Genomic DNA, 10,882 nt, shown 5'->3' on the forward strand with positions numbered 1-10,882 from the left:
GGGACACTCAGTGGCCATGGACAGCAGAGATCTCCTGGAGGGAGGGTTGGCTGGGGGAGAGATAAAGAAAAAACTGCTCCATGAACAGAAGAGAGCTGCTCCACCTGGTACTAAGAGATGGCAATAGAATACACATGCCAGCCACATCTTGTATTGCAATTTAAGGCTCACTCCCAGACCTGCTCAGTGCCCCTCTGTGGACATTGGCAGCTACTTTATTGTTTAGTTAACTTTTTTTTCTTTTGGTAGCTTAAGCAAGAAGTTTCTTTTTTTATTTCCCCCACTCTTTTCCCTGATCTGCAGCAGCGATTCTCCGTTTTTTATTCTTGAACTCTTTTGGCTTGGTTTTTGGTCTGAAATCAGACAATCAGTGAGATGGACCAGGACCTGCAGGGGACCGACAGGAGCTACTCTGACCCCGAGACCTCAGAAAAAAAAGCAAGAAAAACAAGACAAAGGACACCAAAATCCAGCAGTTTCTTCTGCTGTGAGGAGGAGACCAATGCCAGAGGTTCAGCAGGTTCCCATCTGGCTGCTACGTGGACTCATTTTTTTTTCCCTTCCCTGAGACAAAGGGGCCACTGCCATTTTTGCCCTCCCAGCCTGTTTATTTCTTCCCTGGGCATTTTGAGGTTTTTTGTTGTGTGGGGGGGTAAGGTTATGAAGATAAATATCTAGCATTTATTCAATCTTTTTCTGTGCCTTGCAGGCACCTTGCTTTGTTGATAAAGAGGGTTTTTTTTTCACTTTCATCCACTGGTATCCATTTCTCTCACTAGTAAAAGGAATTACTGAAGCCCTTCTCTGGAGGAAACATTAATTCCAAGGTGTTTTCTCCTAAATTTATCTCTAAACCAAGACAGCAGCCATCACCCCAGATCCATGAAAGCACATCCCTAAATGATGCAGCTGTGTGTCTTTTACATACCCCCAAGGTGGTGACACCACCAGAGGCCTGGAAAGCCTGTTCCAGTCTTGGACAACCCTGTGGAGAAGAAATTTTCCCTATTATCATATTTAAACCTCCCGTGGTGCAACTTGGGACCATTTCCACTTGTCCTGTTATTTGTTACTTGGGAGAAGAGACCGACCCCCACCTGGCTGCATCTTCCTGCCAGGGATTTGAAAAGAGTGAGAAGGTCCTCCCTGAGCCTTCTTTTCTCCAGGCTGAGCTCCCCCAACTCCCTCAGCTGCTCCTGGTGCTCCAGCCTCTTCCCCACTTCCTTTCCCTCCAGTGCCAAAGCCCAGATCTTGCAAAACACCTGATCCCATCTCCAGACCAAGTTCCACATGGCCAAGTTCATCATGGCCAAGTTCCACATAATTGGGGTGATTTTGTGCACCAAAGCCAAAGCACAAAATGAATATCAGCTCCAGGCACATCTGGCCTGGACTTGGGACACCCCAGCCCTCAAAACACCATTTACTAGAGCACAAAGGGGCTGGAAACCAAAGGGTGCAGCAAATCTGAGTGAGCAGCCTTCTCCTTTGAGAGTAGTGATGTGCTTGAGGAGATGGATTCATCAGAGGGCACTGAAATATGTCCTCTGCTGGCAAACAAATTAGCAGAGAACAGGAGCCCACCCTTCTCTTCCTTTTGCATGACACTAGATGACACTAAAATGTCATGACTGAGCTGGCAGCAGCCAACTAAAGGTCGCTGTAAAAGGCTCACCGTGACTGAGGAAAACTGCCCAAATGCCCACACAGTTTGGCATCAAATTGCAGCATTCCCATGCAATCCAGAAACCTTCTACAGCTGCTAGTAGAGAAAATAAATGCAGATTGATCATTGGAAGACTTTGAAAAAAGAAAAAAGTCCTTATCAAACTCAGCCACTCTGCTTTAACACTCTGTTTTTGCATTGTTTGTGTCTGATGGAAACAAAGCTTGTTTCCATCTGCATGTTAAATTGCAGACTTACAACTTCTGTGTAGAAAACACTCCAGAGCCAAGAGCAGTTACAAAGGCCAACTGTGAAACAGTAGGAAAAAAGAGTCAACACCATTTATTATTCACATATTGCATTACAAGTGTCTCTTATCAAACTCAGAGCATAATTTATATTATTCATGTAGAAACTCAACTTCAACACCACATGGAAAGAAAAGCTAAATACGTGTGTGACAGGGGTGCAGTGATATCCTGATCAGATGTCGAGGCTTGGACTGAGGTGCAGCCCGACGACCCAAGGGATTGAGAGCAGGAAGGACAAACCCAGTGCCTGCTTTTGCCCAGTACAGCCACTCTACTGGTGATTCTTTATTGCATTTGGGTAAAACCTTACAAAAGAAAGTCCTTGTAAAATCATAGCTCAGGCTTACTGCTTCTGATGGGTACAGCTAACAGCTGGTCTGACAGGTGAGATTCAGCCTGGCAGCCTTTACCTGTGAGAACCATCTGACACCTGTGAAAATAAGAAGTCTGAACTCGTGAGAATCCGTGAAGAAAAAAAGAAACATCTGTAAAGAAGAAAGCCTTTATCATGCATGGACATGAGCAACTACAAACCAATGAACTGAGTTGCAATTAGTTACTAACCAATTAGAATTAAACACAATGCTTTTAGAAAATCATATGAATGAGCTGTGAAGAATAAGGTTTGGATATGGTGGATGAAGAAACATGTGTCTTTACTGCAACAGTGATTCTTTATTGCTGTAAAACATGACAGGGATGGTTCCACGGGTACCAGCTTGCAAAGGACTGGGGAACACATTGGGATGCCAGCCAGGCATGACCAAACTAGGTTTCAGGGACACTTGGAAGTGCATCTGTTCCAAAGGCAGAGTGACATAGATCTCCTCTCCCTGTGACTATGGATATTGCATTCACCATGTGAAAGACCAGTTTCCAGGCAGCAATGCCTCCCTGGTCTGCTTCAAGAAAGATGGACTCAGACTAGATTGCTAGTGGTGCCTGTCCCATCATCGCTTGCTCTCTGGGCATTTGCAGACATCCTTCTCCAAGTCTCTGTCACCATCTCTGGTGTCTCAGAGAGACACTTCAGTTTTCTGCTCCTGAAGACAAGAAGGAAAGAGGATGAGACTGTATTCATCCCTGATTCTGATAATTTATTTGCCTTAAATTTGCAGTTTTGGGTATTTTTTCGCTTAAATTCAGAGTTTCCTGTACCCACCTCATCTGGAGGTTCTTTGTTCCCTGTGTCATCTGCCAGGTCAATGCCACGGGTTTCGGGCAGCAGGATGCAGAACAGGGCCACCAGCACAGGGATGCTCCCAAAGATGGCTTTGGGGATGGCCCGGTGGTACTGGGCCAGGGGAATGATCAGCGGGGCCAGGATCCCGGCCACCCTCGCCATGGTCGAGCACAGCCCCACGCCCGTCTGCCTGCAGGAGAGAGGGGCACAGGGAGGGCAGGGATGTTGGGGAAGATGAAACAGGAAAGCCCTATAAATATCATTGCCTGGCAAAAGATTTTGAGAATATAGAAACTATAAGGGAGACTGAAATGAAAGCAAGCTTTGAGATACCTCAGTTACTGAACAACTGAAAAACAATGGTGTGGCCAGCTGAAGGTAATCCCCTGTTGATGAAACAACACCCTCTGCTTGCAGACAGGCCCAAGGCTCAGAGCAGACCCTGCCAGCTTGGCAGAAGGGGCCCAAAGAGGAGTTTTTAGGGTTTAAAATGTAACACAGTATGGTAATGTAATGATTCTTATAGGCTGTATGTAAATGCTATAGGATTTGTATCTTGTACTAGATTGGTTAGTGAGAATTAGAATATTCAGCACAGAAGAAGATTTATTGCATTGTAATGGGAACCTCTCTCTCTCACCCTCTTACTCTCTTACCCTCTCATCCTCTCTACCCCTCTCATCTCTCAGTCCTGCTCTGAGCTGTGCCTGGCAGCTCCCAGCAGGGCCCTGCACCCAGGCCCTTTGCAATAAACCCACAAGTTCCACGACCTGGCTTCAGAGATCTCTCATCTCCATCAATCCCTACCATCCTAGCCCCCGATGCTCGTACAAGGGGTCAACACTCCTGCACTGAATGTGGCCCCATGGCCACCTCCAGCCATGGCAGAAGGAAGCTCTGATGTGGGGGAACATCTCACCTGAGGATGGTGGGGAAGAGCTCAGCGGCGTAGACATAGGAGGTGGAGAAAGCAGCCGTGGCTGTGAACTTGCCGATAACAGCCAGGACAGTGATTACCACGGGCTGTTCTGAGGGGAAGAGGACAAACAACCACTGTAATCTCCAGGGGAATGGTTCACTTGGGACCAGAACTCTCTACAGTGGGATTTCTTGGGACAGCCCTTTCTAATAGACTTGCTAAGCAAACCTACCACCTAAGCCATTGGAAATGATCCCCAGCGTACCCATACCTCGAAAATAATCTCTGGCAAAGATAACTCAGATTTCTCCTGAGGCCTTGGGCATTTTCTAGATGTGCAATTGAAGTGAGCTGCTGAGCCAGCTCACTTCAGTGCTTGGTTGGAAATGCCATGTCCCTGACCTGGAAAGCATTGGGAAGCCCCACTGTTATCTGCAGTCTCACTCGCAGCCCTGGAAAAGCAGCAGGGTGGGGTATGGACTGGGGCACAAAGAGATGCAAACTGATGAAGGGGAGTGGGAATTTGCTTTTTCTCTTCATCTAAGAAAGGGAGACATGGTGGCTTTCAAAGCACTTCTTCTGCTATAGCTTTCTGCCAGGAGGTGGTGTCCAGTGGGTGGGTGGTGGGCAATGGACACTGCCTGCCAAGGGCTAGGAGCTGTGGAGAACCAGCACAGCCCTGGGGGAGAAGGAATCCAAGGTGAGGGAAGCCAGACTGCTGGGGAGGAAGCAGCCTGGGCTGTGACAGTGGGGGCAGCTGAGGGGGGGTCTACCAGGGTGGGAGGATGGCTCTGAGCAAGGGTAGGGATGTTCAGGGCACTGCCCAGCCCTGCTCACAGGCTGGGAAGGTTCACCTTCAGGGATGCCAGTGAGGATGAGGCATATTGTGCCAGCCAGCAGCAGGAGAATGCCCTGCACTTTCTTCCTCCCAAACCATTCCAGCAGGAAAATGCAGGAAATTCGAGCTGGAAGTTCCACTGCCCCAAAGGCCAGCTGTGTCAGGTAGATGTCCAGGCCAAAATCTGTCACGCTGAGGCTCAGCCCATAGTACACAATGCTGTCTGCAAACCTGAAATTCAAGTAAAGCAGGATAGAACATGTCATCAGATGGTTTTCTGGGGGTTTATCACCAAATATTAGGAAGGTTAAAAGACATGCAAATTACTTAAATTCCCAACAATCTCTGTTTTGGTTCTAGTCAGCACCTTTGAAAGTTGTATAGGTCACAGTAGCAGGAAATAAAGCAGAACGAATCTCCATATGGTCAGCAAAATCTAGACTGACCTCAAAGCTCCTAGATAGGTGCAAAAGTCCTCCAGGGCCCAGGGATTGCCAAAGCTGGAATTACTCAAGCCTTTCTAACAAAACCCACAGTATCATGGATAATAATCTTTTTCCCATGCCCAGACATGGTAAATTGGTATTTACCATGTATTTGGAGTATAGAATGACAGCAGATCAAGACATTCACAGGTGTATTACCAGAAAAATCACTTTAATTTACTGTTCTTGTCAATCATCAACTTCTTTTCTTTCACCTAGTAGTTTTAACAGAGGGGACCAGGGAATGGCTTACCAGACAGACGCCATGATTAAAGTCACCTTCAGCAGGTTCTTTGTCCTGAAGAGATCCAGGAAACTTCCAGACTTGACCTCTTTCTCAGGCTTCAACTTCAAAACACAGAAGACAAACAGTCAGAGCAGCAAAAGGAAACCCTTGCCCAGCTCCTTTTCCACCTGCAGACCATAGAAAGCCTCAGTGGGACAGGCCTGTGACTGCAGTGCTGTGGCAGGGAGGGCAGCCCCACTGCCCTCTGTGTGCCCAGCACAGGGCATGGTGACTGAGAGGTTCCTCAGGATGAACATCTCCCCAGTGTGGGGACTTTGGGGTGGGCAAGGAGGGAACTCCCCTTCAGGCATTTCTGCCTGGAAACACAGAGACTAAAGAGAGACTCTGTGCTCATCAGTGACACTGCTGGAATGCTCAGAGGAGAAAAGCCAGGGAAGCATTTCAGTCCTTCCCACATGCCCAGGGGGAGCCCAGAAAGCTCCAGACTGAGCCTCAGCAGAGGCTGGGCCTCTTGCCTGACCTGGTCCCTGTGGAACTCAGCTGGAGCTGGAGTCCCCCAGAGCCCATGGCCCGAGCAGCCCCAGTGGGAATGCAGAGAGGTTTCTGGGATGAGCTGAGCCCCAGGGGCTGCTGCCAGGCCCAGGGCAGTGTCTGAGGCCAGGGCCCCCCAGTACCTGCTCCAGGGGCTGCTGCCAGGCCCAGGGCAGTGTCTGAGGCCAGGGCCCCCCAGTACCTGCTCCAGGGGCTGCTGCCAGGCCCAGGGCAGTGTCTGAGGCCAGGGCCCCCCAGTACCTGCTCCAGGGGCTGCTGCCAGGCCCAGGGCAGTGTCTGAGGCCAGGGCCCCCCAGTACCTGCTCCAGGAGCTCTGGTGGGAGGCTGCGCTTGTTGGTGGCCGCCGCCTTCTGCAGCACCTTCTTGGCTTCCTCGATTCTGCCCTTGGTCACCAGCCAGCGAGCTGACTCTGGGAGCACCCTGCCACGAGAGGAGGCCAGCACATGCTGCTGTGTCCTGCTGAGATCCCCCACAGCCCCTTTCTCTGGGACCATGTCCAGCAAGCCTTGGAATCACCACAGGATCAGATCCCAGAACCACAGAACCTTCAGCCTTGGAAGGGACCCGCAAAGATCATCAAGCCCAACTCTAAAGTGAAAGGTCCATGGGATCAATGGGTCTAAACACCCTAAATTTAGGCTCCAAAGGCCACATGTGGGGACCTGAAGCAGAGCAGCTGCTGCTCTCAGCAGTGCAGTGTCCAGGGAGATGTGCTGAGCTCTGCAGCAGCTCCTCCAGCACCTGCACTCCGATGGGAAAGACCCAGCTTGGTTCTGAGCTGCTGCCTCCTCCTGTCTCACACCCTCACATCAGGGCTATGTTGTCGGAACTCAAGACATCCCTCTGGCTGTCCTGGATTTCTAGGACCCCTGCCAGGGGGCTCAGAGGCCCTGGCACAGAGCCCAAGACTCCTGTGGATTTGATTATGACCCATGTAGCAAGTTGCCAACCTTATATGAAGATCAGCAAGCCACAAAAGTATAATTAGAATAACAATTAGTTTGTCGCGTGGCGAATAAATAGATTTTTGGGGTTTTAAGGATGGGGGTTCAGGGGGCAAGATGGAGGGAAATGGGCATGTCCAGCCTTTCTCCTTCTTATCCTCCATCTTCTGCTGTGATGTTGGCACTTTTAGATTGGCTTAGAGTAGAAGCTCACTGTCTAATATAGGTGGTAGGTATTGGACAATAATTGTAAATATTTTACACGTAGCTTTTAGTATAAAAAAAATAACACTGTCCTGCAGGCAGGCAGAGTGCCTCTGTCTGTCCTGCTGAGCAGATATCATCAGGCCAGGAGAAAGAATTTAATAGATGAGATACAATAAACAACCTTGAGACCGAGAAATGGAGAGCTCTGACTCCTTTGACCACCGGGCTGGGGAAAGAGACTTTCAAACACCTCTCGGGGTCACTCTGACCAGCTAAACCCCCAGGATTGTGTCTTCCAGAAGGTCTGCCCTTCTCCTCCTTACCAAATATAGAAGAAAAGGGCAAACATAGGAGCAGATCCTGCAATCTCCAGCAGCCTCCAATGGCGAATCCCATAACTCAAACCAGCCACTGACATCTGCCCAATGGCAAAAGCTGTGTGCGTGATGAGCAGCGCCTTTGTGCGGTGGGAGACACCAACCCATTCTCTAGCTGAAAGGAAAAACCAAGGGTCAGGGTTTTTTTGGTTTCTCTTTTGTTACTGTGTCTTGTGAGGTGACATCTGCTCCCTCAGGGCAAGGGCGTCCCACTCACCCAGGGACACGACTACAATCATAATTCCTGACACAGCAGCTCCCACGACACACCTGAAGGCCATGAACACATAGAAGTGGGGCACAAAGGCAGTTGCCAGGCCAAAGACGGCCTGCAGGAGGATGCAGATGAGAAAGACTGGCCGCCTGCCTATCCTGTGGAAGAAGAGGGAAGACCCAGTCAGAACCTGGAGAGACCCCAAGGGGAGAGGGAAGAGCCCAGGAGGGATGCAAAGTGATTTGAGAACCAGAGGAGATTTGACATCCATGTGAATATAGCTCCTCTTTACACCCCAAGAAACAATGTGCAGAAAAATCAGTGTCTCCAGTGTTGACCCATCATGGTTCTGGCAAAGCCTGAGACACCATCAGGGGCTAAACTTGTGATTGCTGAAGAAGCCCCCCACAAGGCTGTATCTGCCTCTCTTTTCAACCCTCAGACATTTCCAGAGCTCTCAGGTGGGCCCAGATGCCCAATCTCAGGCAAGGGGATTGCATCCTGTGAAGGTTCAGTGCGTGGACAGTCTGCCCCCTGGATCTGGGCTGTCCCTAGGTGCTGGGCAGTGTCTGTGGGAAGGAGCTGTGTTTCCTCACCTGTCACTCAGCATCCCAAAGACCATGGCTCCAATGAGAAGGCCAGCCATGTAGATGGACTGGGAGACATCATTCAGGACCGCCCTGTCACACACCAGGTCAAACTGGAGGAAGGAAAACACAGAAGCTGTTGCTTTGGACAGACTCCAGCTGCTCTCTGGGCTTGGGCAGCCTTTCTGGGTGGAAAGAGGAGAGCAGTGCTTTTTACTGATAAAGGAGGAATGGGAAGGGATGCAGCTGCTGACACCTGCAGAGAAGCCTTGTCTGGAATGGACTTGGTGCTCCAGGGACACCAAGGAGTCTTTGCAAATGCCAGAGGCTGGATTTTGTCCTGTGTCCCAGCTCCATGGAAGGTACTTGTGAGAAAGTGCTGGAGCTGGCAGGTAGGAAAGGAGGGAGGAGGGATGAGGGGAATTGAGAAAGGAGCAAGGGTCCACAGAGAGAACAAACTTGATGCTCTTGGAGGTCTTTTCCAATCTAATTGATTCCATGATTCTGTGGAATCATTTAGGTTGGAAAAGACCTCCAAGAGCATCAAGTACAGTGTTTGACAGACCACGACCATGTAAACTAGAAGGTGGGAGAAAGGCAGAATGGAGAAGTTGAGGATGCTGATAAACAAGGCTTTTGCTCTCAACTGCAAAGCCCTGGCATGTCTTGTTGCCTTACTGAGGGTTCCTGGAGGCCCAAGAAATATCAATGACAAGCACTTGGAAGGTAAATATCTTTTACAGAGATGCTGTGAGTAGAAGCAGGCAGAAGAACAGGGGGTACTGTGGCCGGGATGCCCAGAAGGTCACTCCAGGCAGATACATCATGAAGTCAAGGGTCTGGAGAGTGGAAAGGGGACAGATGGTGGGCACAACATGTGCTGGACTCACACCCCCATAGTCCCTGCTTGTGCCCTCCCCAGGCACCCTCACCATGGCCTTGCTGCAACAAGCTCCCAGGGATCCCAGCTGCCATCTGTGTGATGGAGGCAAAGCCGTGCAGTAAATCTCAGCCTGACTGCACCACAGCTGGCACTGGCTGACCAAAGCATGGGCCAGGATATTCCACCCCCTCCCAGAAGGCAATGAGGCTTGTGGTCATGGTTAATGTTGGCCTATTGCACTTGTCTTGATTTGTACCCAGGTGAAATGTTAAAAACAGTGCCAAACATCAAACTGAAAATGGATCCCTGGAATCTGCAGATCCAGACATTTACAGTGGAGAAATTACTAGAGCCACTGATATAATACCATTCAGGTATTTTAGAGCTGCAGAAAGTAAGCTGGAGAAGCATAGAGGGAAGGGCATAAGGCTGAAGAACTTTTGACTGAAGAAACCTGAATAACCACAGAGAGAAGGGCATAAGGCTAAAGAACTTTTGACTAAAGAAAGCTGGATAACCATACAGGGAAGGGAAAAAGGTTGAAGAGCTTTTGACTAAAGAAAGCTGGATAACCATAGAGGGAAGGGCATAAGGCTGAAGAGGTTTTGACTAAAGAAAGCTGGATAACCATAGATGTAAGGGAAAAATGCTGAAGAACTTTTGACTAAAGACATTATTCTGAAAGTTTCACCCACAGCTCTTCTGCACCACAGCTGGCACTGGCTGACCAAAGCACAGCCCAGGATATTCCCATCCCTTCCACAGCCAGCAGATGCAGCAGCAGGTACAGACCTCGGTCAGCAGGGACGGTGGCTGCTCGGAGGGGTACACCCAGCCACTGCTGCACTTCTCAGTGTGGTTCAGCCCATAGGCCAGGATGGAATCCAGGTCCCAGTCCACCGGGGAGAACATGGAGCACTGCTCAAAGTGCCCGTCGGGGCCCCGGGGCAGGGTGAGGTTCAGCTGCTCTTCCTCTGTCAGGTTGGGGCCCACGGCAAGGATCCAGCTGGTGTCACAGTGGTGAGGCACTTCCACCACCATGAACACTTGGCCAACCATTTGGAAAGGGTTGAGAAGGAGTGGGAGGGAGAGGAGCAGGATCAGCAGTTTCTGATAGAGCCCAAACTCCCCCAGAGCCTTTAAAAGGTCCCCAAACTCAGCCATGGCAGCACCTCTGTGGCCAGGCTGTGCCGGTGCCTATGGCTTAAATAGGCAAATATTAATGTTTAAACTGTGTGAGCACTAAAGCCCTAATCCAGTGTGATAAAATGAGCACCTGCACTGGCACACCAGTCCATTCTGATGATACAGTGCAGTGCTGCAGGCTGCACTTTGTCACCAGCCATTCCCTCCCTGCTCTAGAGAGTAGATCAAAGGTGCCAGAGCACTGTCACTCGTGGGGATGGTATAGGGACATCTTGTCCTTCTCCAGCCTGACAAGTGCCACAAGGCCTCCTGAAGGCAGCTGT

General features: G+C 49.9%; 1 protein-coding gene across 1 annotated transcript; it reads right to left on the minus strand.

Moving 5' to 3' along the window:
- Positions 1 to 2,993: 2,993 nt before the first annotated feature.
- On the minus strand, positions 2,994 to 10,577 carry LOC131091580 (solute carrier family 22 member 13-like). Its single transcript, XM_058037734.1, has 10 exons — positions 10,206 to 10,577; positions 8,540 to 8,643; positions 7,947 to 8,101; positions 7,676 to 7,844; positions 6,501 to 6,621; positions 5,656 to 5,750; positions 4,934 to 5,148; positions 4,080 to 4,188; positions 3,140 to 3,350; positions 2,994 to 3,020 (listed from the first exon to the last, which is right to left on the minus strand). The coding sequence occupies exons 1-10, from the start codon at positions 10,575 to 10,577 to the stop codon at positions 2,994 to 2,996; spliced, it is 1,578 nt and encodes a 525-aa protein (XP_057893717.1).
- Between the last annotated feature and the right edge of the window lie 305 nt (positions 10,578 to 10,882).

The sequence above is a fragment of the Melospiza georgiana genome, chromosome 1 (genome assembly GCF_028018845.1).
Source record: "Melospiza georgiana isolate bMelGeo1 chromosome 1, bMelGeo1.pri, whole genome shotgun sequence".
In the NCBI taxonomy this organism is placed as follows: Eukaryota; Metazoa; Chordata; class Aves; order Passeriformes; family Passerellidae; genus Melospiza; species Melospiza georgiana.

What these genes read in the sequence shown, in the direction of transcription:
- LOC131091580 (XM_058037734.1), bottom strand. Translation starts at nt 10,577, where the DNA reads ATGGCTGAGTTTGGGGACCTTTTAAAGGCTCTGGGGGAGTTTGGGCTC. An exon ending in CACCGTCCCTGCTGACCGAG is followed by an intron (nt 8,644 to 10,205) that starts GTCTGTACCTGC and finishes TCCTTCCTCCAG; the next exon opens with TTTGACCTGGTGTGTGACAG. An exon ending in TTAATCATGGCGTCTGTCTG is followed by an intron (nt 5,149 to 5,655) that starts GTAAGCCATTCC and finishes CTTGAATTTCAG; the next exon opens with GTTTGCAGACAGCATTGTGT.